This window comes from Lutra lutra, chromosome 1 (assembly GCF_902655055.1).
Source record: "Lutra lutra chromosome 1, mLutLut1.2, whole genome shotgun sequence".
NCBI lineage: Eukaryota > Metazoa > Chordata > Mammalia > Carnivora > Mustelidae > Lutra > Lutra lutra.
Window position 1 is genome coordinate 204,403,657 of NC_062278.1, and position 26,725 is coordinate 204,430,381.

Sequence of the window (26,725 nt, forward strand, 5' to 3'; positions counted from 1 at the left end):
TTATGTGGATGAAAGTTGATCCCTCTCTATTTGGAACTGTGTGCTGTCTGTGGGGTTGTTCGAAGTATTTTCTGATGTTTAAAGCTGTTTTTTAGAGCATGTGCACATATTAGGCAGTGGGAGAATCTTTTTATTTTGGGTGGGGCCAGAGGGAGAGAATGTTAAGCAGGCTCCACATCCGGTACAGAGCACCACATGGGGCTCGGTCTCACAATCCTGAGATCGTGATCTGAGCCAAAATCAAGAGTTGGATGCCCAACTGACTGAACCACCCAGGTGCCTCTAAATGTAGTCATTCTGGTGTTTCACTGGAGGGTAGAAGACAGATGGAATGTAATCCGCTTGAAGCTTTGAAACTCTCTTGCATTTTGTGAGGCATTAAACAGGTCATTTACCTCTTTTTATAGGCTTTCCCCACACTCACTTTTCACATTGCTCATCTGCTTGTAGGTACCTGCTAATAAAGTCATAACCCAATAGATGTTCAGATATGTCATTGTATCACCCCCAGTGGGATGTAGTTTTAAATGGAGGGAGGATCTGTCAGTTTTGTGCCCTTAAATCTGCTCATATTGTTTTCTGAATGTGTGACTGTATGAGGAATTATGCTGTTTGGCCTTGAGGTGGGGGAGGTCTCGCAGGAGGCAGGAACATAGGATACCAAGAATCTAGTCCTTGGGGGAGACATCTGAGTTGGCCACAGCCCATATGTGGGATATACATAGCAGCAGATTATCCCAAAAGAGCAAAACTCAGTGGCGCTTTATTCTGTGGTGGACCCTTCATCATTTCCCCCAGCTATAGCTGGAAATAGTCCAATGTCCATGTCTGAGTAATCTGTTCTTTGATCATATTTTCAGATAATCTGTAGAGTAGTATAGCATCAAAAATTTTTTTTAAAGATTTTATTTATTTATTTGAGAGAGAGACAGTGGGAGAGAGCATGAGCGAGGAGAAGGTCAGAGGGAGAAGCAAACTCCCCTTGGAGCTGGGAGCCTGATGCGGGACTCGATCCTGGGACTCTGGGATCATGACCTGAGCCCAAGGCAGTCGTCCAACCAACTGAGCCACCCAGGTGTCCCTAGCATCAAAATGTTTAAGTGTGTGATTTCACTACCAAAGAACACGCCTCTGGGTTGTAGCCATATCTTGATTTTTAGGTATATGCTGTCTCTTGGTGCATCTTTTAAAATAGTTCAGAATTCTGTGATTTAAAACCCCTTTGGAGTTCTAACAGATTTGTGGTATCAGTGAGATACTACAAGAAAGACAGGAGCTATTTCATGGTTGCATAATTCCTTACTCTGGAGATGTTTCTTGTTTGAAGCTGGTAATCATTTTTAATGGGGGTGGGTTCTAAATGAGGCCCCCAAATAATCTAAAAAGCTCAGTGCTGTGACCAGAGCTTTGGGTTCCCCTCTCCTAGGTGTAAGAGGTTTTATTTCCACATTTTACCTCTTTCATCGCAGGACACCTGTGAATATCCCTAGTGCAGGGTAGCAGATTTGTAGCTGGAATGACCTCCAGTTATAAACCCAGTTATAGCTACTTGAAATGCTGGTGAGTGATAAGAAGTATTGTTCTTTTGTTTCTGTTCTGCAACAGAGCAGATTTTATTCAAAAGATGTTGTGAGGGAAAGCCCCAAGTAGAGGTGTCTACATCCATTTTCCAGTCACCTCACTTCACCTCTGCCTCAGTTCTGTCAGCTTGCCCCCCGCCCCCGTGCTCAGCTTCACCACCGGAGCGACAGTAGGATGGAGGTGCAGAGAAGAGACGAGAGTTACTGGTCACATCTAAAATCGAGGTTGTAGGGGCGCCTGGGTGTCTCAGTGGGTTAAGCCTCTGCCTTTGGCCCAGGTCATGACCTCAAGGTCCTGGGATTGAGCCCCGCATCGGGCTCTCTGCTCAGCAGGGAGCCTGCTTCCCCCCCCCCCCCGCCCCACCGCCTGCCTCTGCCTACTTGTGATCTCTCTCTGTCAAATAAATACAATCTTTTTTTTTTTTTTTTTTTAAAGATTGTATTTATTTGACAGAGAGAGACATAGTGAGAGAGGGAACACAAGCAGGGGGAGTTGGAGAAGGAGAAGCAGGCCTCCCACAGAGCAGGGAGCCTGATGCGGGGCTCGATCCCAGGACCCTGGGATCACGACCTGAGCCAAAGGCAGATGCTTAACAACTGAACCACCCAGGTGCCCCTCAAATAAAATCTTAAAAAAAAAAAAAAAAATCAAGGTTGTGAGAACAGGCCTGGTACTGTCCCTCTGCATCTTTTTTTCAGTTGTGCAGAAGCTTCTCTTCAGCTTTGGGTCTTCAGTGAGCTCAGTAGCATGAGATAAGTCCAGGAAGTTCCTCATTCCATATTTTAGCAGTTTAGTCTCATTTTAAGTGCTCTGTGGTTTTTGGTTTTGTTTTTTAGAACACTTTTTAAAAAAAGATTATTTATTTATTTGACAGACATCACAAGTAGGCAGAGAGGCAGGCAGACAGAGAGAGGAAGCAGGCTCCCCGCAGAGCAGAGAGCCCGACATGGGGCTCTATCCCAGGACCCTGGGACCATGACTGGAGCCAAAGGCAGAGGCTTTAACCCACTGAGCCACCCAGGCACCCCTAGAACACTTTATCTTATCCTTTTACATGTGTACTTTCTAGGCTTGACCGTGTTTAGATTCACTTGTAATGTGTGAGGCAGAAACTTACCTGGCTTAGATATGGGTCACCTGAAGAATTTAGTCCCAGCAGAGGGATTCCTGCAGCTTCTTGTTAAAGAATAATCCCACACAAACTGGGAGTAGGCCGTGTTTCAGGTGAGAAGGATGAGGCACCTTTCTTCTTTCTTTTGGTGTTTTCTCATTTTGATTTCCCCTGTACCACTTTGGACCTATGTTCTTAAAATTCTGTCCTCAACCACCCCACCCCCCTCCACTCTTTGAAAGCACAGTTGAGACACTTACAAAAGGACTCCCCCCCCCCCCCCCCGCTAAGATTTTATTTACTTATTTGACAGAGTACAAGTAAGGGGTAGCAGGAGAGGGAGATGAAGGTTCCCTGCTGAGCAGGGATCATGACCAGTGCCGAAGGCAGATGCTTGACCAACTGAGCCATCCAGACATCCCAACACTTTTAAAGGGATCTTTACTGAAAATATGTATCTATATATCTGAGTAAGTGTTGGGTTTCTAGTCTTTAGAAATCTGGTAAAAAACAGGAAAGGGGATCACTGGATTCTGTCTTCTCTCTTTGTTCTAAATTAATTCTGTTCTGCCTGTTTCTTGATGGGCTGGCACATTTCAGGCCTCCTGCCAAGTTTCCTTTTCTCCTTGCTCCCTGTTTGCTGTCTGCCTGGTGTCCTCAGGACTGTGCCACTGTGTCCCTTGCTCCTGGGACAGGACCCAAAAGTCTAAACAATCCTTCATCTCTTCTCTGAGGACAAACAACAAAATAGATACCTTTAAACCTTTTTTTTCTTTCTTATTTCAAATGTCCCAGATTGCTCTAGACTTCTGCGCGGATTTCTGGTTTCTGGATTGAAATGCCTGTCCCTGGTTAGATCGGTAGGGCAGGCTCCGATTGGCAGCCCTGCGTACCTTGAGAACAGTCCTTATATTTCCTTCCTCCTCAAAGGCGAGTTTTGTGAGCAAGTGCTCGAAACAGTCCCCAGGATTGAGGGAAGGGGGATTGTTGTCTTTCCGTCACAAATACCTAATCTGTATCAGCACCTATGGGCATATGTAAAAGCAAGAATGGACTTGAATTTAGGAAGTCCGCAGGTTCCCTTGGTTCTGTGCTTTAGAGATCAAAAGTGCTTTTGTGTTAGTTTTCTGCTTCAGTTTTTTCCTCCATGAATTTGAGGGTATTTTGTTATCTTTTCCTGTCACAGTCCGTATCAATTTATTATTTCTAAAATTCGTTAGAAATAAGTGTTCACAAAGTCCAGTGCTCTGTAACCCAAGCTTTGTGTGGTGGTCTTCTCTGTTGGAGTGACTTATCAGCCCATTCAATTGTGTTTTCAATTAAGAATGATTTTGCTCTTTTGTCCCTTGGATGGTGTCAGAGTAAAGAGTAAACCAGAGATACGGTATTGCCAACATTTTACTTAGCATTCCTGACTTAACAAGTTTAATTTTTTAAAAACCTAAATTTCATATGATTTTTTTAAGGGCACGATACTTTGTCATTATGCTTTTAGTGCTTAAGTGGATCTGTTTTAAATTTATTTTTAAAGATTTATTTATTTGACAGAGAAATCACAAGTAGGCAGAGAGGCAGGCAGAGAGAGAAGGAAGCAGACTCTCTGCTGAGCAGAGAGCCCGACGCGGGGCTCTATCCCAGGACCCTGAGATCATGACCTGAGCTGAAGGCAGAGGCTTAACCCACTGAGCAACCCAGGCGCCCCAATTTTTTTTTTTAATTTTAATTTTTTAAAATAAACTCCACGCCCAATGTGGGGCTTGAACCGACGACCCTGAGACTGAGTGTTGCATGCTCTACTGACTGCGTCAGCCAGGTGCCCCCAATTTTGGAAGAGGTAATAGAAATACTGGATTAATAAACCAGTTTTGAGGAAATTTGCAAATATGCCTGTGCAATGTGATGGCATCAAGTATGCTTCTCTTTACAAAAAGATTCATATCAAACCCAAGTGCTTAATCTGAGGCTATAAAAACATGTTGTCCATAGAATTTGAAATTCTAACCAGGCTTCTTAGAATGCATGTCTGCTGATCTGCATTTCAGATGTGTCTGCCTGCCCGACTCTTGAACTTGGGGAGCAGGTATTGCTCTTGCTGTGGAGACAGTGCCTTACTGCTTCTTAAAATAGTCCTGACCTTGTCCACCATCATATCTGATTGCAATTTCTCTTTCTTTGCCAAGGCCTTTATTCATTGCCACTTTCTAGGCTTGCGGTGTTGTTGAATTAAAACAAACAGAAAAGCTGTTTATATTGTGCCTCTTAATTTTAGGTCCTTCAGTAAAGCTTTTATTATTTGATAAAATTTTTAAAGGTTTATAGGTAATTTATGGTTTGGGTTGCTGTTGTGAATGGGATGTATTTAAATAGTTTTCATTTTCTAATTGTTTTTTGTTGGTATAGGAGAATACTATTTTTTTTTTTCTTATAATTAAGCTCTAACTTACAGTAAAGGTCACAGTCCAAGGACACAGCTCATTGGATATTTATAGTATTCGCCTATGTCGCCTCCATCGTTGCACCCCTTCTTAATTAGGATTTTCCCCGAGTAGCCACTGTTGTGGTCTCCATAATCATTTTGAATTTTATGGGAGTAGAATCACACCACATAGTCTCTTTAGTGTCTAGATTTTTTCTTGCTATAGCCTGCCTGCCTGTGAGATTCATCTCTATTTTGTGTGGCAGTAGTTGGTACTTTTTCATTTCTGTGTGGGAGTCCATAATATGAATGTACCACAGTTATCCATTTAAATTGTTTTTAAAAGATTTTATTTATTTATTAGGGAGAGAGAGAAAGTGCGCTCACAAGCACGAGCAGGGGGCAGGGGGCAGGGTGGACGGAGGGAGAGGGAGAAGCAGGTTTCCTGCTGAGCAGGGAGCCCGATGTGGGGCTGGATGCCAGGACCTGAACTGAAGACAGCCGCTTAACGACCTGAGCCACCTTGAGCCACCCAGGCGTCCCCAGTTGTTTTCCTTTTTTAAAGCAAAGCCCTTAGTGAGATGAAATAACTGTCAGATTTTATTATAGTTTGTAAATTAATAAATGGGGGACACTTAATTCTGTAAAAAAATTACAATGGAGGGGTGCCTGGATGACTCAGTTGATAAAACATCTGCCTTCAGCTCAGGTCACGGTCCCAGGCTCCCAGGATTGAACTCCACTGCTCAGCGGGCAGTCTCCTTCTCCCTCTGCCCCTCCCCCGACTCATGCATGCACTTTCTCTCTCTCTCACTCTCAAATAAAATCTTTAAAAGAAATAAAAAAGGAAAAGATTTATTGTAATATACACATTTCAGCAGTATCAGAAAATTTATATGTTCAAGGAGTTAGTGTCTATAATCAGAAAGTCAATCTAATTATTGTAATTAATATCTTTGCAGTGTACATTTATTTTCATTTGTTGCTGTCTGCTGGTGAAAAAGTTCATTCTCAGCAAGTTCGTTTTAAGAATATCCTCCTTCTCGGGGCGCCTGGGTGGCTCAGTGGGTTAAAGCCTCTGCCTTCGGCTCAGGTCATGATCTCAGGGTCCTGGGATGGAGTCCCTCATTGGGCTCTCTGCTCAGCAGGGAGCCTGCTTCCCTTCCCCTCTCTCTGCCTGCCTCTCTGTCTACTTGTGATCTCTCTCTCTGTCAAATAAATAAATAAAATCTTTAAAAAAAAAAAAATCCTCCTCATTTTATGCAGTAAATGTGGAACCAAAGTGTCCCTGTGGCTGGTGGTGTGTAGTCTCCTAGGCAGAGCAGTGGAACCCCTTGACTTCTAGGAAAGCAGTCCATTCATAAAGTGACAGAATTTTAACCATTTTAATAGAAACTTCAGTGATCCAGAGTAACTGATTCAAACTACATTATTTCTCTGAACATCAGTCATCAAAATACATGGAGCGAATTGCAGTTACTTCAGCCCCCCTTAGTCCAGCATCCACATTTGTGAAGAATATCTTCTGCTCCTTTCCTCCAAGTGTTAGCCCCTGCTCTGTTCCTAAGGCTTGTGACAGTGTTGAAAAAACATGTAGCTATCGCTGACAACCCCACAAATCAAGCCAGTAGTCCTTTGGTTAGGGTCCAGTTTTTTTTATAAGACAAAAAAGAACCCAGTATTTAGGGCATAGGTGTTATCTACTGGGTTATATAATTTCAATCACAATGATTAGCTAAAACTCAGAACTTAATCTTGTCCCAAGTTTTTGTTTTGGCAAACCAAAGCCTACCTTGGTGCTATACTTTCCCCCTCTCCCCCTTTGCCTGACTCAGACCCTAATGCAAACAACCTAATAAAAAAAGACCTGGTAATCAACACACAGTGGTCTTTAATGCATAAATGTTAGATTATCTTGATTTGTTTCCATTTTTCGAGATTGTGTTCATTAGAAAGGAACTTTACTGGGGCCCCTGGCTGGCTCAATTGGTAGAGCGTGTGACCCTTGCTCTCAGGGTTGAGTTTCAGCCCCACATTAGGTATAGAGATTACTTAAAAATAAAAACCTTTAAAAAAGGAAGAAAGGAGCTTTATTACTAAATACTGAAATGTATCAGTGGGAATTTTCTTATTTTTAAACATTTAAAATCTAGTACACATCGTGCTACAAACTATTCCATAGGAAAAAAGTGCAAGCTCCTTTTCATAAAAGCAAGATTTCCTTACCAAATAATCATACAAGTCTCACAGAAATGGCGACGTCTCACCAGAAAAAGAGAGCAGATACTCTGGAGGCAGAGCTTTAAACACTGATCATGATTTCTGTTATAGACTGAAGGTTCATGCCCCTCTCCCCCAGCCTGCCCAGATTCATATGTTGAAACCTAATCCCCAGTGTGATGATATTTGGAGATGGTGAGGGCTTTCTTTGGGGGCGGTGTGAGTGTGTGTGTTAGAAACTTTATTTTCCATCAACCTTCCTTTGGTATGTTCTGACAATAATTATGATTGCTCAGGTCCTTAGTCATGACCAGGAGAAGGTACTTACTTACTGGTTTCATCGTATCTGGTTACTTGGTCTTTTTTTTTTTTTTTTTTTTTTTTTAAGATTTTATTTATTTGACAGAGAGAGACACAGTGAGAGAGAGGGAACACAAGCAGGGACAGTGGGAGAGGGAGAAGCAGGCTTCGTGCTGAGTAGGGAGGCCGATGGAGGGCTTGATCCCAGGACCCTGGGATCATGACCTGAGCCGAAGGCAGATGCTTAACCCACTGAGCCACCCAGGTGCCCTGATGACTTGGTCTTATTGTGCAGGAAGATCCTCAGGTTGGCTGTTGGCATGCCCGGAATGTTAGGGCTGCTGACCATGTTGCATTGCATGATCAAAATATTGTGGTGACCTCTTGGTGGTATTGACACTGAACAGCTTGGAGGGCTGATGCGGTTGGAGATGCTGAAGGTAGTGGCGTTGTGAAAAAAAATACAGAAGGCTTTGACAGTGACAGCCAGGGGTAGGAGCGTCAGCATACTACTTGACTGGGCAATGCAGTTAAGTCATGGCCTATAGAGGGACTGAGATTATAATGGAATATTCTAGAGGCTTTTAACTGCAGCTAATTCTGGAGTGGGGTGGAAGATAAATCTGGGCATCGCTTTCCTTCAGATGCCTCCCAGGTGACTAATGCACCACTGGGGAAGAGGAGGCTCTTTGTGTTTTGAGTGGGGTGAGGGTGTGTTAGTGCTCAGTAGAGCTGCAGGGGATCGGACTGCTGTCTGGGTGCTCAAACGAGGCCCCTTTGGGATACTCATTCTTGCCCAATGGTTTGCAAATATTGCCTTTGTTAATTACCTCTTCTGCAGAAACTTGGGGAACTTTGAAAAACTTGGTTCTTGGTTGTTTGTTTTTTTGTTTTTTTTTGTTTGTTTGTTTTGTTTTGTTTTGTTTTTGCTGTTTATTCTTCCTTGTTCAGTTTAGTAGGGGTTCCAAGAAATGGCTCCAGCCATTTCCTTTTTCTTTCTAGTCTCTTGGCATGGTTTTAGACTGTTCGCTTTCTTTTGTTCCTGTTTGTCCTTGAAGTATTTACATGGTTTAGAAGTTCCACAGGAAGGGAAGATTCTGCTGCTGTAGCTCTTATCTGATACAAGTGTATTTGCATGAGGAGCCCTCACTCCCTCATGAGAAGAGTGGACAAGTCTTTTTTTTTTCTTTTTTTTTAAATTTACTTTTAAAGTAGCCTCCACACCCTGTGTGGGACTCGAACTCACGACCCCAAGACCAAGAGTTGCTTCTCTATTGACTGAGCCAGCCAGATGCCCCGTGAGTGGACAAATCTTATGTAGAAATGGAAGAATGAGAAATTGCAGTTGTGCTCAGGGGATTAAGGAATATTTTTGGTACTAAGGGAGAATTTCTCTCTCTGAGCTGTGCTAATTACAAAGCAAAGTGGTTTTTACAGAAAGAAAAGACTGCAAATCCTAATGTAGTTCAGTGCATAGATTTGTGAGGTATTTATAATGCGCAGATTATTATATCTAAGCTTTTTCTCCTCAACTGAGCTCTTGTGACATTTGCAGGAGGTGGTGTCTGGTTGGTCTTTTTTGAAACAGAAATATTAAAAAATATATGTTTTTATTAGTCTCAATCTAGAAATCATTCTATTCCCTATTGGGTATTTACCCAAAGAATATGAAAACAGTAATTCGAAAGGATATATGCACACCCTGTGTTTATTTCAGCATTATTTACAATAGCCAGATAATGGAAGCAGCCTGAATGTTACCGATAGGCAAATGAATAAGGAGGATGTAGTATGTATATACAGTGGAGTGTTACTCAGCCATGAACAAGAACAAAACCTTGCTATTTGCAACAACACAGATGGATCTAGAGTATAATGTTAAGTGAAATAAGCTCATCAGAGGAAGACAAATACTGATTTCATTCATATGTGCAATTTAAGAAATTAAATTAACAAATGAACAACAAAAAGAGACAAACCAAAAACCAGATTCTTAACTGTAGAGAACAAACAGATGGTTACAGAGGGGAGGTGGGTAGGGGGTTAGGTGAAATAGGTGATAAGGATTAAGATTACATTTATTACAATGAACATTGGGTAATGTACAGAATTCTTTTTTTTTTCTTTCTTTTTTTTTTTTTTAAGATCTTTATGTATCTGACAGAGACGCAGCAGGAGAGGAAACACAAGCAGGGGGAGTGGGAGAGGGAGAAGCAGGCTTCCCGTAGAGCAGAGAGCCCAATGCAGGGCTCAACCTGAGGACTCTGGGATCATGACCTGAGCTGAAGGCAGACACAACCACTGAGCCACCCAGGCGCCTCTAGAATTCTTAAATCACTGTATTATACATCTGAAACTAATAAACACTGTATGTTAACTACACTGGAATTAAAACATTTTTAAATTTTCCTGTTCCCATTGTCATAGCCCCTACCTTTTTTGTACATTATATACTTGAACAATATGAATTTCAGATAGCAGGTGCATAGGAAGCACCACTATATTGTAAACCAAATAGAGAACCTCAATTTATTGCCACATAGGGAAAAGCATATCATTTATAAAGTTTCCCCCAGAGAAGCCTTTGGAGTTGCTTACAGAGCAAAAAAGCTGAAACATGTACTGGTAGGTTTTTTTGGTTGTTGTTCGTTTAACCCACTGCAATGAAACATCATGATTTTAATTATCTGACTTTTTTGGATACTTTGTAGCTTTTAAAGAATTTGGAAGTTTTTCTTCTTGCTAAGTCTGGAAAAGATTAGAAGCTGTTGACGTTTTGAATGGTATAAACTACTTGAAATCAGGTCAGTGTACTTGCAGAGGACAGTCGGGAAAATCTTTGAGGATTAGTTACACTCTGGAAAATAGGATTTATCAACTCCATTGTATTTAGATGTGTTTGTGAAAAATAATGATCGGTGGGGTCCTGAAGTGGCCAGAGTGTAAATTTTGTTTATGGTCTGCCTGTTGTTGAATCACAGTAGAATCAGTTCTAAGCTAATTATTTGGATATTTGGGCAGGTTCTTGATGACGTATGAGAGAATGAATTTTCTTTTTTTTTCTTTTTTAATTTTTATTGTATTTTTTTTTTAAATATTTTGTTTATTTGACAGACTGAGATCACAAGTAGGCAGAGATGCAGGCAGAGAAAGAGAGAGGGGGAAGCAGGCTCCCTGCTGAGCAGAGAGCCCGATGCGGGGCTTGATCCCAGGACCCTGGAATCATGACCTGAGCTGAAGGCAGAGGCTTTAACCCGCTGAGCCACCCAGGCGCCCTGAGAATGAATTTTCTGTTTGTCGGATTCTTTTCTAGTGTTTTGGTACCAGCCCTAGTGGACCAGGTATAATTCAAACAGTCTGCCTTCGGGGACACTTTAAAGATCGTAAAGCTGCATTTTTCCTTTTGGAAAATCATCATCAGTGAAGGGCTTGTTCTTCAGTTGTTCGAAGTTTTTCTTGTTATCATTAGAAAACACTTACCTCTTTATGTGCAAAGTCTATTAACTGGAGATCTGGGGATTTTGGGTGCTTTTCTGTCCCTTCGTCTAGGATGGTTTTGACTACAAGTGATAGAAAACCCTAATGAGACTGGCTGAAAGCATAAAGGGAAATTTATTTTTGTTACGTAACAAGATATCCAGTACTTCAGGGACAACATCAGGGATCCTGATTTCTGTCCTTCTGTTCTGCATGCTCACCATGTTGGCCTTGTCTTTTTTTTTTTTTTTTTTAAGATTTTATTTATTTATTTGACAGAAATCACAAGTAGGCAGAGAGGCAGGCAGAGAGAGAGGAGGAAGCAGGCTCCCTGCTGAGCAGAGAGCCCAATGCGGGGCTCGATCCCAGGACCGTGGTATCACGACCTGAGCTGAAGGCAGAGGCTTTAACCCACTGAACCACCCAGGCAACCCTGGCCTTGTCTTCAGGCTAATATCTTTTAGAGTCTCTAGGTGGCTACCGTAGTCTCAGATACACATCCAGACAGAATACGGATGCCTCTCTTGTGTTCTTTAAGGGCAAGGTGACTTTTCCCAGGGGACCCCTGGCCAGCTTCCCCTCTTGTCTCATGTTTAGAAGATGGTTAGATGCCCTTTTCTAAAGCAGCCCTCTCATAGGGATGGAAGTTTTCTCGGAGGTTTTCCCTGAGCTAGAATGAAGTTTCCCATTCCCTTTGAGGTTGGACTACCTGATTGGTACCCTGTTAGCAAGGAAATAGTGGAGAAAGATGTCATCATCTACAGCCTTCTCAGTCCCTGGTTTTTAGAGTGGACCTTGGTAGACACAGACTTCAGGAGCAACTTCTGGTTGCTTACAAAAGAGTCAGAGCTATTGCTGGTACCAGGACTTCAGAGCTGGGCAGTAGGCCAGGCAAGCCCAAGCCAAGCCCTTTGCCTGCATCAGCATCTTCCACAGGGTTAGTGGTGGGCATGTCTTCAAATTATAGGTGTGGAAACTTGAGATTTTATTTATTTGAGAGAGAGCATGTATATGCATGTATATGCAGTGTGGGGACAGAAGGGGAGGGAGAGAGGAAAGCAGACTCCACACTGAATGCAGAGCCCCACTCAAGCTTCAGCTTACGACCCTGACCTGATATCATGACCTGAGCCGAAATCAAGAGTCGGACACTCAACTGACTGAGCCACCCAGGTGCCCCATAGGTGAGGAAATTTGAGGTTAAGTGACTTGCCTACCTTTTTTAGATTCCAGGTTTATTTAAAAAGAAACGCCAAAACAAAGCTTATAGAAATATATTTTACACGTTACTGTCTTTTTTTTTTTTTTTAAGATTTACTTGAGAGAGAGAGAGAGAGCGCACGAGCAGGAGGGGCAGCGGGAGAGGGAGAGAGAGTCTCAGGCAGACTGCACTGAGCGTGGAGCCTCTTGAGGGGCTCAATCTCATGACCCTGAGATCACGACCTGAACAGAAACCAAGATTTGGGTGCTCAACTGACTGCACCACCCAGGTGCCCCTTACATATTTACTTCTAAGAAAATATTTCAACCACAGAAACAGTCCCATGACTTTATGTATATATCATGTAGGAACAAAATACCAAGTCTAGATCTGACTGGAGATTGGACTTGAACCTTTCAGTCCTTTGGAGGCTGCCGAGGTTGCCATGCATCTCTCAGAGTCCAACTCTTCTGGGGCACTTGGCACTATCGATCTCTCTCCTTTCTGACACCCACTGACGTGGGCTAGAAAGTTTAGTACCATCTGGGTACCCCATCCCCCATCAGAGGCAATCCTGGAGGGCGTACAGCGGGGCCAGGGTAAAAGCCAGTTGGCAGTGCTAGGTAGAGTCCACTGCCATGGTGGGCACCTCCGGAGCCCTGAGAAGAGGCCCTTTATAGCTGCTTCTCCACTTAACACTGCCATTAGGTGACTCCTGTTTTCATATCGTTACGCGTTTACTCCTTGTGGCCCTCTTCCTGGAATTATTTCATTCATTCCAAGAAACTTATTTTTGAACATTTTCCTGTATGTCAGGAACTGCCTTGGACCCTAGATGGAAACATAAGGGAATGGTTTGTGGTGGTGATGACAAGTAAATAGGGGACAGTACAACGATGTATTGCTGAGATGGTTGGCACAAGGTATGTTAGGACTCATAGGGGTGTGCGCACCCAACTTGTGTTTGGGAGAATGGAATCTGAGAAAATTCTGGGGGCAGGGAGTTGCCTTCTCCTGAAGGAAGACTAGAAAATGAGCAGGTAAGCAAAAATATACATTGTGTGCATTGAAGTGGTGGTGTGGTTAGGGGAATGGAAAATCACTTATTTTTGTTGATAGCCATGAAATAGAACAGAGCTTCCTGGGTAGCTTTGAAATAAGAAAATTTTGCAGTTTTGCAATAGGGTTCTTTAATAGCCTATTTTGCCCATAAATTAATGGGGTTAGGAAGGAAAATAATGTTTTATTTCTTAAAGGTAAAGCCATATTTCTGCTCTTACAAATATTTTTCTTTTTTAGTCTTGATCTTTCAGATTGTAGTCTTGCCTGCTACATTCCTAATTTCAAAATATATTCAGTATTAGGGAGTTTGACCATTCCTTTAACTTTCTTGAGAGCAAATTGACGTTATAAGGTAGGTATTTAAGTACAAAGGACCTTTCCTTGTCTTGGTTGGTGTAGAGTATATGGAAAGGGAAGCTCTGTGGCACTGGAGTGATGACCATAAATTTTAAGTAGAAGAAATTAGAAGCCTGATTTTCCTTGGGAAAAGCAAACCCTTTCTATGATGCTACAACTCAGCAAGGAATGGCTTTCCCTGCCTGCTCTTTGACTTTCAGCAGAAAAGTTGAAAATCTGTTGTGACCAGATTTCTCGAAAACCCTTCTTTGAGGCAGTGAGAGACCCTTACCATTACTGGATATAGTGAGAAGTCTGAACAAGATGAGTTCATGTTGCCTTCTGTTTTTTCCCCTGAATGCTTATCTTTGAATATGAAGTAAACAGGGATAGTTGGCCTTTCTGATGACCATTAACATATTGTAGCTCTAAAATCAAATCCTTTAGGCTATGTGGAAGGTTATATGATAGCTAGGAAAGGAAGAACGTGTGGGCTTCTGTGCATTAAAAAAATGGAGGAGATCGAAGTTGTGTCATTCAGAAAAACTTGCCACCTGGCTCTCATGCACCAGGCAACATTGTATGTGCTGGGGAAACACATAGCAGGGGCAAAAAAACAGAATCCCATTCTTTTTTAAAAATATTTTTAAAATTTATTTTTAAAGTAATTTCTACACCTAGCATGGGGCTTAAACTCATGACCCCGAGATCAAGAGTCGCCTGTTCAACCGCTGGAACCAGGCAGCTGCCCTCAGAATCCCATTCTTACTCATGGAGCAGATATTCTGTGAACTCCAGTGAAGTTGTAGCTTGTGAGGTGTTTTGATTCCCTCTTTTCCTGTCTCCTTTCTTTTAGGAAAGAAGAATAAGCTGAACAGACTCTGACCATTGCTTTCAGCTTACCAGGACCTTCTGCCTAGCTCTCTTTTTGTGGCCCATGTGCTGCATCCTCTGCCCTCAGTGTGCAACTGGCCCCCAACGCAATGTGTGTTTGTCAAACCATGGAAGTGGGGCAGTATGGCAAGAACGCAAGTCGGGCCGGAGACCGGGGAGTCCTCCTGGAGCCCTTCATCCACCAGGTGGGCGGACACAGCAGCATGATGCGCTACGACGACCACACTGTGTGCAAGCCCCTCATCTCCCGGGAGCAGCGCTTCTACGAGTCCCTCCCTCCTGAAATGAAGGAGTTCACCCCTGAGTACAAAGGTCAGTCACTGGCCAGTTCGGGGAGAGCAGCAGCCTGGGTGTTTTGCAGCCCCTCAGCTCAGTTTTCCTTGTTTTGTTGGCCATGTGAGGTGATTGTAGGTCTGTTGTCGCAAAGCAGCTAAATCAGATTGTTAAGCAAAATTTGAGGCCAAAAGCACCAGCGAGGTCTTTAGATCTTGAAAATCTGAATTCACTGATAGCTAAACCTCAGAAGAATTCACAGCATTAAGTCCTATTTGTGAAGAGCATGCTGTTAGCAAGGTGGGTTCCCCTGTTTGCTGGGATAGTCTAGGAGGGGAAGTACTTCTCTGGTCCCAGAGGAGAAAGAATTGGATGTTCTCCAGGCTAAAGTGGTGAGGTAGCTGGCAAGGAGGCTGGGTGGAGCTGATGTCTGTATGTGCTGCGGGAATGAATTGATGGTAAGGAATTCACAGAAGGACTAGGGGTGCCTGGAAGTCCTAACTTTTAAAGGAAAAATAATGTTTGAAAATGTAAATTGGCTTTATAGAATAGAACCCCATGAATATACACCAGAATTAAGTCACTTTATTTTTAAAATTTAAAAGGTTTTATTTTTATTTATGAGAGAGAGTGTTGGAGGCAGGGGAGGAGCAGAGGAAGAGGGACAATCAGACTCCATGCTGAGCGTGGAGCCCTCCATGGGGCTCAGTCTTGGGACTCTGAGATCATGACCTGAGCTGAAACCAAGAGTCAGATGCTTAACCAACTGAGCCACCCAGGTGCCCTAAGTCACTTCATTTTAAACTCTGATTTTTGTCACTATTTATACATTTTCATGATTGTCCACCACGTGTAAGTTAAATTTGGGCAGAGGTTCTGCTTTTTAATTTCCCAAAGCTGTTATGAATTTAGTCATGTTTACACCATCCTTTGCTTAAGGGATCCTCAGTTTTGAAAAACCAATCCATATCAGTATTTGTTGTTTTCGTAACTCTTTTTTATTGTGCCAGAATATACATAATATAAAGTTTACCATTTTAAAATGGTAATTTAGTGGCATTAAGTACATTCACAGTGTTGTATACGATTATCATTATCTATTTCCAGAACTTTCTCATCACCTCAAAGAAAAAGTCTGTACCCATTAAATAATAACTCCCCCTTTCTCCCTCACCTGAACCCCAGGTAACCTCTGACATACTTTGTTTCTACAAATGGGCCCACTGTAGACATTTCATAGGAGTGGGATCATTTCATTCTTGTACTTTTGAGTCTGGCTTATTTCATTTAGCATAATGTTTCCAAGACTGACCCGTGTCGTAGCCTATATCAGAACCTCATTTCTTTTTATGGCTGAATACTATTCCATTTTGAATATATATCACATTTATTTATCCATTCGTCTGTGGTGGACACTTGGGTTGTTCCCACTTTGGGCTATTGTGAATAATGCTTCTGTGAATATTAGCTTATAAGCATCTGTCTGAGTCCCTGTTTTCAATTTTTTTTAAAGATTTTATTTTGAGAGAGAGTTTTGTTTCTGTTAAGAGCCTGTCTTCAGTTCTTTTGAGTACATAGCTAGGAGTGGAATTGCTGGATCATATAGTAATCCTGTTTAACTTTTTGAGGAACCACCAAACTGTTTTCTTTCTTTCTTTCTTTCTTTTTTTTTTTTTTTTAAGATTTTATTTATTTATTTGACAGAGAGAGAGATCACAAGTAGGCAGAGAGGCAGGCAGGGAGAGAGGGAAGCAGGCTCCCCGCCGAGCAGAGCCCAATGTGGGGCTCGATCCCAGGACCCCGAGACCACGACCTGAGTGGAAGTCAGAGGCTTAACCCACTGAGCCACCCAGGCGCCCCCACCAAACTGTTTTCTGTAGTGGCTACACCATTTGACATTCTTACTGGCAATGTTCCCGTTTCTCCACATCTAGCTGACATGTACTTTGCTTTAAAAAAAAAAATTTATTATAGCCATCCTAGTGGGTATGAATGGTATCTGTGGTTTTCATTTGCATTTTTTTTAAGACTTTATTTATCTGGCAGACAGAGATCACAAGTAGGCAGAGAGGCAGGTTGAGAGAGGAGGAAGCAAGCTCTCCACCGAGCAGAGAGCCTGACGGGGGGGGGGGGGGGGGCCTCGATCTCAGGACCCTGGGATCATGACCTGAGCTGAAGGCAGAGGCTTTAACCCACTGAGCCACCCAGGTGCCCTTCATTTGCATTTTCTTAATGACTAATGATATTGATGTGCTGTTGGCCATTTGTGTACCTCTCTGGAGAAATGTATATTCAAGTCCATTGTGTAATTTTGAATTCGATGGTCTATTTGCTGTTGTTTTCAAAACAGAACCAGAAGAATACGGAATTTGAAGGAATAAATATTCTAAGCCTGCAAAAGGAGAGAGAAGCCAGAATCAAACACACTGCTCTCTCTAAGTGGCTAAAAACAACAGTTACAAATGCTTTATAAATGCAGCTTCAGCCGCCTACTCTTCCATACTCAACACATTCATGGCCAAATCTTCTGCTGTAAATATGCCAAAACCAGATAGAGAACTATAAGCCCTTTTAACTCATTGAGTCCTTCTGATGCTAAGGAAAAAAAAAAGAATGTCTTAAAAAGAAGTTGAGCCCTGGCTCCAGAGAAGTGTTTTCTAAATCACAGCCACCAGAACTGGAAGAAGTTTGAATCTCAGGTTGCCTCCCAGGGAAGGATTGTCCCTAGCATTGGTTCAGTTTTTCCCCGCAACTTTCTCTCAGACTGGGGAACAGAAGTCTTTAAAAGCCCTATTATAAAGTAATGCATCTTTCCTTGCCTGGTTGTGGACCAGGTGCAGGAAGTCTGACCCATCTCTTCAACCTCTTGAGTCCCACCAAAATATTTAAAATGTCTATATGAATTGAAAGCTGCAGTTAATGGTCGCTTCACAATGATTGAGATACCACATGTGGACTTGGATGTAACCAGCATAACCCAAGCTGGTGAGCTACTGCTTCATTAACCAGTGTCTGGGACTTAAACTCAGTGCTTGGAAAGGATTATGGGGCATTGAAAGACAAGGGCACTGAAAGATCGTGATTCACATAGACCCCACCTCCCCTCCCTCTTTTGCTGTCCCAGCTGCTCTGGGACAGGACTACAGGGTCCTGTCTGCTGTTCTCATACAGTCAGCAATCAACAGTGTGTCAGAAAGCCTTCTTACGTGCTTTGGCAAGCCTACTGAAAACAGCCCTGTTAAGAGTATCAGTTGGGTTTTGGGCTAACGTGGAAGAAGGTGCCAGAGATTCAAATGAAGTTCAGTGGCCAAACGATGTCTTCCATCAGAGGAGAAAGGAACATTGCACATTTTTTCTTCTCTCTGTTTGGTCAAAAGTATAATGCTGTTAATTTAACCATTGTAGATACCTTTGTAGATAATAGCTATTTTTCAGTTAAAAGAGGGAAGCAGTAGGGGCTCCTGGGTGGCTCAGTTGCTTAAGCATCGACTCTTGGTTTCAGTTCAGGTCATGATCTCAGGGTTGTGGGGTTGAACCCCACATTGGGGATCCATGCCTTACAAGGAGTCTGCCTGAGATTCTCTCTTTCTCTCCCTCTGCCCCTCCCCCTGCTCATGCACATATGTGTTCTCTCAGATAAGTAAATCTTAAAACAGGGAAGCAGTAGAGAGGAAGCCACTGTGTTCGACTCCATAAACTCTACTCTTTGAAAGAGCTCCTGACTTGTTGGGACTGAACTCCCTGTGGCAGACGTGCTGTGGTCTGTGCTCCGGCAGATGGGAGGCTACTTGTTGATAGTGCCAGCCAATGTGCAGAGATGGACGAGGGCTGTGAAAACCTAGCCCCTTTTAATATTGTCCCCGAGCTCCTTAAGTCAATTCAGGAACTGATTTTAGATTTTAAGAACAGTGCTGTTCTTAAGATCATGCGTATTGTTGATAAAGTAGCTTATACTAAAATCCAAGTCTTCACTTAAGCTAATCATCAAGCACCAATAAAAGCATCCTATTAAAAAAATTTCTTGGGGTGCCTGGATGGCTCAGTCAGTTAAGCATCTGCCTTTGGCTTAGGTCATGATCTCAGGGTCCTGGGATCAAGCTCCCATCGGGCTCCCTGCTCCGTGGGGAGTCTGCGTCTCCCTCTCCCTCTGACCCTCCTCCCCACTTGTACTCTCTCTGTCTCAAATAAATAAAATCTTTTTTAAGAATTCCTTAAATAACTAACTGTAGTACAGTTTATAATAATCAAAACCAGAAAATGAACCCTGATATAATAAAAATAACTAATCTGGGGCACCTGGGTGGCTCAGTGGGTTAAGCCTCTGCTTCCGGCTCAGGTCATGATCTCAGGGTCCTGGGATTGAGCCCCACATCCGGCTCTCTGCTCAGCAGGAAGCCTGCTTCCCCCTCTCTCTTTGTCTGTTTCTCTGCCTACTTGTGATCTCTCTCTCCCTCTGCCAAATAATTAAATAAAATTTAAAAATAAATAAATAAAAATTAAAAAAAATAAAAATAATCTCTATACTTTATTCAGATTTTGTTAGTTTTCCCCCTTATGTTCTTCTTTTGGTTCATGTTTTCACTTCACATTGCATATATTCCTCCTCAGTCTCCTCCATCCTGAGAGAGTATCTCAGTCTTTGTCTTTCGTGACCTTGACACTTTTGAAGAATACTAGCAGTGGTTTTTTTGAAATGTCCCTAAATTTGAATTTGCCTTATATTTTCCCATGGTTAGACTGAGGTTATTTATCTTGGGCAACAGAAATGATCTTGTGTCCTCTCAGTTCTTCCTGTCCGAAGATACTACATTGTTATTAGTGATTTAATTTCAATCACTTGGTTAAGGTGGTGTCTGCCAGGCTTCTCCACTGTAAAGTTACTATCTTCCCTGTTGTAATTAATGAGTATCCTATGGGGAGATACTTTGAGACTTTCTAAGTATTTCCCTCCCCCCCGCCCCCCTCCCTTCCTTCCAAGATTTATTTATTTATTTTAAAGAAAGTGGGTGGGGTGGGGAGGGGCAGAGGGAGAGAGAGAGAGAATCTCCGGCTGAGCCGCTGAGCGTGGAGCCCAACATGGGGCTTGATCTCACCACTCTGAGATCATGACCTAAGGCGAAATCAAGAGTCAGACACTTAACCAACTGAGCCACCCTGGTGTCCCTAAATATCCTGTTTCTTATAGTACTTTAGTCCACTAATTTTAGAATTGATCAGTGGTCCTTGCCTGTAACAGTTACTACTGTGTTGTGTGCCTAATGGTGACTTCTGTTTCCACCATTTCTTCTGTATCTTTAATTAAAAGGAATTACAATTCCATAAGGAAGAATTGTCCCTCCTCACCCATTTATCTATCAGTATGTGCTTACGGATGTTTTACTTCTTATATTCTAGATGTGGCCACTGGGCCTCCTTTACCTTGGCTCTTGTGCACTTGGGACATTTACCCCATCATTTTTTACTACTTCTTTGCATTCAGTTACCGCAGGGTGCTCCAGGCCCATCTTTTATTTTTTCTGCCCTGATTCAGGAACCAACCATTTCTCCAGGGAGCTTTGCTTCCTTTTATTGTAGAAATGGTATTTAGAAAAACCAAGATCTTGACACTAGATGGACTGATTGCTACTGGAGTATCATTGTTTTTAGGCCCTTTTAGCAGACAGGTCTAGAAAATTTATACAGGTCTGTATAACTACTATCCCACACATACACATGTATCTCTTTATTGCCAGGAACACAGGTATTTTTAAAAGTCAATCAAGCTAAGGAAAAATGCCGGTGATATTCTGTGTTTTGGCAATAAGTTTGGAGAGGGATTTTTATTAGTATGACCAGCTGCAGTCATCAGGTGGTGCAGCATATGGTACTAAACATGAGGTTCTAGGCTTCTGTTTCCTTATGCAAAACATTCCCTCATTCATTAATCTTATATTTATTAAGCATCTACTAGATGCCAGGCCCTATGCTCATTAATGTAAAAGACAAAATACCATACCTACTGGGAGCTTACATGCTAATGTGAGAAAAAGTAAATAAACATATAGACAAAACAATTTCTAGATTTTGATAAGTGCTGTGAAGAAACTAAGTATGGTTCTATAATTAGAAATAATAAGGCTTCCAGAACAGAACACTTGAGATAGGATGATCAGGAAAGAAATATCCGGGAAGACTTGAAGGACTCAAGTGTGAGGAGCAGCTGTGGGCAAAGGGCAATGGAAAGAAACATTCTAAGCATAAGCAAAAGTTTTGAGGTTAAAAAGAAAAAAAAAAAAAAAAAAAAAAGCTTGGGTGTTTTAAGAACTAGTTCCACTCTTTGTTAAGAGTTAAGAAACACCCAGTTAAAAAATGGTCAAAGGACTTGAATAAACATTTCTCCAGAGAAGATATGCAAATGTCTAATAGACACTTGAAACAAATCATTAGTTGTTAGGGAAATGCAAATCAAAACCACAGTCAGATACCATTCATACCCACTAGAATGGCTATAACAAAAAAAAAAAGGAAAGTACATGTTGGCAAGGATGTGGAGAAATAACACTGCCAGTAAGAATGTCAAATGGTGCAGCCACTACAGAAAACAGGTTGGTGGTTCCTCAGAAAGTTGAACAGCAGGGCTCCTGGATGGCTCAGTCAGTTAAGGGTTTGCCTTCGACTCAGGTCATGATCCCAGGGTCCTGTGATCAAGCCCTGCCTCAAGCTCTGTACTCAGTGGGGAGCCTGCTTCCTCCCTCTCCCTCTGCCCACCTGCCCCTCTCTTCCCCCCTTCCCTGCCAAATAAATAAATAACTAAATAAATAATCTTTTTAAAAAAAATTAAACAGGATTACCATATGATCCAGCAGTTGCACTCCTAGCTGTGTAAAGAAAAGAATAGAATATAAACAGGATCTTTAAAACAAAAACAAAAAAAACTTTCTCTCTCTCTCTCTCTCTCAAAATAAATAAATAAAATCTTAAAAAAAAAAAAAAGAATTGAAAACAGGGACTCAAACAGATGCTTATAAGCTAATATTCACAGAAGCATTATTCACAATAGCCCAAAGTGGGAACAACCCAAGTGTCCACCACAGATGAATGGATAAACAAATGTGATATATATTCACAATGGAATAGTATTCAGCCATAAAAAGAAATGAAGTTCTGATATAGGCTACAGCATGGGTGAATCTTGGACACATTATGCTAAGTAAAATAAGCCAGGCACAAGAGGACGAGAATGATAGGATTCCATTTCTATGAAATGTCTACAGTAGGCCTATTTGTAGAAACAGAGTAAGTTAGAGGTTACTTGGGGTTCAGGTGAGGGAGAAAGGGGTAGTTATTATATAATAGGTACAGACTTTTTCTTTGAGGTGATGAGAAAGTTCTGGAAATAGATAATGAAGATCATATACAGGGGCGCCTGGGTGGCTCAGTGGGTTAAAGCCTCTGCCTTCAGCTCGGGTCATGATCCCAGGGTCCTGGGATTGAGCCCCACATCGGGCTCTCTGCTCAGCAGGGATCCTGCTTCCACCACCCCCTGCCTGCCTCTCTGCCTACTTGTGATCTCTATCTAAATAAATTTAAAAAAAAAGAAAAGAAAATCATATACAGCATTGTGAATGTGCTTAATGCCACTAATTGTACATTTAAAAATGGTTAAAATGATAAACTTACGTTACATATTTTTTTCCTATAGTTTTTAAGAATATATTGTGAAAAATAAAATCTTCATCAGATGTGATCTTTAGTGTCTATTGAAATTAGTCTTACAGGGCGCCTGGGTGGCTCAGTGGGTTGAGCCGCTGCCTTCGGCTCAGGTCATGATCTCAGGGTCCTGGGATCGAGTCCCGCATCGGGCTCTCTGCTCAGCGGGAAGCCTGCTTCCCTCTCTCTCTCTCTCTGCCTGTCTCTCCGTCTACTTGTGATCTCTCTCTGTCAAATAAATAAATAAAATCTTAAAAAAAAAAAAAAAAAGAAATTAGTCTTACAAATGCCAAGAAAGGGCTTACATCAGATGAATTCTAAGAGCATTGATTTTTATTTTCCCATCTGCATTCTACCTAGGTGTGAGTAATGGTATTTTAAAAAGTCAGAATAAAAAATATTTTTTCCTTAATCTAATAATGGTCGATTGCATGGCTCTTTTAATTACCAGGTCTCATCTGCTGTTGGTAGAGCTTCCTCCTGGCCTACGCACAGCACAGCCATTTCTCCCCATAGTAGGTGTGATGCTCTGTGTCTGCCAGTGGTCTGTCAGGGGACTCAAAAGTATGTGCCTCAGCAGGACATATTTCTAGTATAGCTTCAGATGAGCCTGGAAGACAAAAATAAAAGAGCTAATCAAAGGAGATAATGATATATTTGACATATAAAAATTTAAAGCTTACGTTTATCAAAATATGGCTTCAAAGAAAATGGATGAAGATATTTACAACACATATGACTGACCAAGGATTAATTTCCAGAATATATATATCTAAATTAATGCAGATCTGTATGAAAAAGACAATTCAGTAAGAGAGTGAGCAGAAATTAAGAAAATCAATAAAAAGCAAAGACCAAAGCTTATTTTTTTGAGAACATCTCTAGCTAGACTGATCAGGAAGAGAATATATGAATGTCTAATATTAGAAATGATAGATAAGTTGTAACTAGAGTCTACTGATGTTTAAAGGTAGAAGAATATTATGAAAAACTTTATCCCAGTAACTTCTACAACATCGATGAAAGAGACAGTTTCTTGAATGATACAAACTATGAAAACTCTCAAGAAGAAATGGAGACTCTGAATAGCACTATCAAGTAAATTGACGTTGCATTCTAGCTAAGAAAACTCCAGGCCCACACAGCTTCGCTGATGAATTCTGCCAAATATTTAAGAAAGAAATACTTACAGTAGTTCTACAGAAACTCTTCCCAAAAAATTAAGGAATATGTTAAATTAAAGAGAATATTCATTCTGCAAGGCCACTATAAGAAAATAAATGGACCTCATGAATCTAGATGTAAAAAAAATTTCAATAAAATTTTAGTTGATTGAGTCCAACAACATGTTTAAAGGACAATACATCATTACCAGGTAGGGTTTATCTGAATAATACAGGGTAGGTTTAACATTCAGAGGTTAAATGAATTTCCATATTAATGATCTAAAAAAAGAAAAACCATCTATGCATCTATGTCTTAGCAGATTCAGAAAAGGCATTTGATAGTATCGGACATCCATTCTTTTTTTTTTTTTTTTTTTTTAAGATTTTTACTTATTTGAGAGAAAGAGCTGGGAGAGGGGCAAAGGGAGAGAGAGAAGCGGGCTGCCTGTGGGGCTTGATCCCAGGAACCTGGGACCCCCATGAACATGACCTGAGCTAAAGGCAGACGCTTAACTGACTGAGCCACCTAGGCTTCCCCCCAACATCCGTTCTTGCTTCATAAAACAACAGCAGCAAACTAGGAATAGAAGGACAATTCTTCAACCTGACTGACCGCATCTATGAAAAACCTCCAGTCAGCATCGTAATGATGAAACCATTGCTTTGCCCCCTAAGATCAAGAACGGGACAAGGATATTCATGCTTTCCACTGGAGGTTCTGGCCAGTGTAGTTAGGCCAGATAGTGAAATAATAAAATGCATTCCAGTTGGAAAGGAAGAAGTAGAAGTGTCTTTATTTACAGACCATATAGAATTTTGTCTTTAGTCAGTCAGGTGTTGGAGCAGAATAAAGTCCTGCAAAGGACTCAGAATTGACCTGACCACCCTTCCTTAGAAAGTTACTTGAAGATGTTTTCCACTCAAGTAAGGAGTAAACGAGGAGTGGGGAGAAGTAGAGGACCATAGAAGGATAAATGGAACGACCCTCACACTGGTCAGCACGACAGCTGTGTGGCAGGCCTAGAGGACCCTCTAGTCAGAGCATAAGGAGCAGCCCAGGAGACCGAGAAACTTGAAGACCAGAGGGCATTCAGGCCGGAACAGTTGAGGTTCTAGTGAATGAAGACAGGAGGTTACAGAGGTGAACACCTGCAGGAGAGGCAGCCAGGGTGCAGGGGTAAAGCCCACTGAAGCGCAGCATACGTTGGGCAGTGTAGTAAGAATGTAAGAAAAAAGAATCAATTTAATGTTTCAGGAATTTTTTCTAAAAGGGCTCAGGGAGTGAGGCAGTGCCTACCTGGAGAAGGAAATGGGCCAAAGAGAAGGGTATTCTTGGTCTGGCATGTTGCCTTATTTATAAATGCTTCTCACTTATGCTGCGATCATAGAGCCACCTCTGTACGCAAAGTGTGAAAGGAGAAATGTAGCTGACAGAAGGTTGGGTGTGGAAGTTAGATGACGGGCAGCCTGGACTTTTATCTTTTTTTTTTTTTTTTTTTTTTTTTTTTTTAAGATTTTATTTATGTGAGAAAGAGCACAAGCTGGGTGGAGGGGCAGTGGAAGAGGGACAAGCAGACTCCCTGTTGAGCAGGGAGCCCAACGTGAGAGGCGGGATCCCAGGAAACCCAGATCATGACCTGAGCTAAGGTCAGATGCTTAACCAACAACTAAGCCACCCAGGTACCCCTGGGCTCCTTTCTTGATTTCTTTGTCTTTCTTTTCTTTCTTTCCTTTTTTTTCTCTTCTCTTCTTTTCTTTTCTCTCTTTCCTTTTTCTTTCTCTCTCTTTTTTTTTTTAAACTCCTTGGGCTAGGTTTGTAGGTATTGTGTTTTAACTCTTTTGGTAATTATACAGAAGAAACTATGAACAGCCTGTTTGATAAAGAAATGGACACAGTAAACTCTTTTGCCTGAGTACAGCAGGGAGAACAGAAAGGTGTCTCAATTTAGGAGTGCCGGTGGTTTAGTGAGACAGAAGTTCTGTCTGGTGAGGTTAGAAGAGCCTGATGCTCAGTGTGGGCAGAAGACTTCTTTTGGGGACTGTTTTGCAGGGAGAAGTCTTAAGTCTCTCTAGGTGGCACACAGGGCTGAAGGAAACAGATCAAGTCACCGACATAGGAAATGGCGGGATCACAGAGTAGTTAAATAAGGAGAAGGTTAAGTCCTGTCAGGTGTGGGTGTCTCCAGTGCACACAGTTTTGAGTGGTACAGAAGTTAGTCACTGGAAGTGCCGGGGCTAGAGAAGAGTGCGGGAAAGATGTACATATCTATCTACGATCAAAGGCTAAGTAGCAGCCTCTGAGTTGGGGCGAGTGGTCAGCTGTGTTCTGGAAAGGTGTGTGTTGGTCATTGTTCCTACATTGATCTTCAGTTGGTTCATGGCAGGTGATGTGCTGTGGGACAGCAAGTACCAGGCAGTCTGTGCTGCATAGACCCAGCCTGTGTAGACATTTGTTGACTAGCTGTCTTTTTTTCAACAGGCGTGGTGTCTGTCTGTTTTGAGGGAGACAGTGATGGTTACATCAACTTGGTGGCGTACCCTTATGTGGAAAGTGAGACTGTGGAGCAGGATGACACACCAGAGCGGGAGCAACCTCGGCGCAAACACTCCCGCCGGAGCCTGCACCGGTCAGGCAGTGGCAGTGACCACAAGGAGGAGAAAGCCAGCCTGTCCCTTGAAACCTCCGAGAGGTAAGGGGGTTGGTGAGCAGGGCCGAAGGCGCACATGTGGTCCTAATCAGCACAAATGCCCGAGGCCTCTCTAGAGCCCCGATACACCCCGGGGAAGTAGGGCTCAAGGTTGGGGGAAGATGGCTGGTATTCTTTGGCTACCCACCCAGGCATGTCACATCACCCCAGTGATGCTGCCTTCTGAGGATGGATGGAGCTGGTCAAGAGAGAGTGAAGGTCACTCAGCCCTTTGGAAGCAAGGACTCCCTGCCGTTTGTGCTCTGTGTCCTCCAGCTTTGTCATTGTCTCACACGTGAGATTGAAATGCCG

The 26,725-nt window shown here is 42.2% G+C and overlaps 1 protein-coding gene and 1 pseudogene across 3 annotated transcripts in view; both read left to right on the forward strand.

Moving 5' to 3' along the window:
• IP6K1 (inositol hexakisphosphate kinase 1) overlaps positions 1–26,725 on the forward strand; it is a 64,132-nt gene that overhangs the window by 27,228 nt on the left and 10,179 nt on the right. For 2 of the 3 annotated variants that reach the window (XM_047693930.1, XM_047693922.1), the window contains 3 exons: positions 10,340–10,432; positions 14,561–14,910; positions 26,206–26,416. In XM_047693930.1, the coding sequence (XP_047549886.1) occupies positions 14,688–14,910; positions 26,206–26,416 (434 nt within the window). In that variant the 5' untranslated portion in view covers positions 10,340–10,432; positions 14,561–14,687. The remainder of the gene's footprint in view (positions 1–10,339; positions 10,433–14,560; positions 14,911–26,205; positions 26,417–26,725) is intronic. The other variant, XM_047693918.1, reaches the window with a different exon arrangement.
• On the forward strand, positions 17,676–19,127 carry LOC125080102 (aminoacyl tRNA synthase complex-interacting multifunctional protein 2-like; annotated as a pseudogene).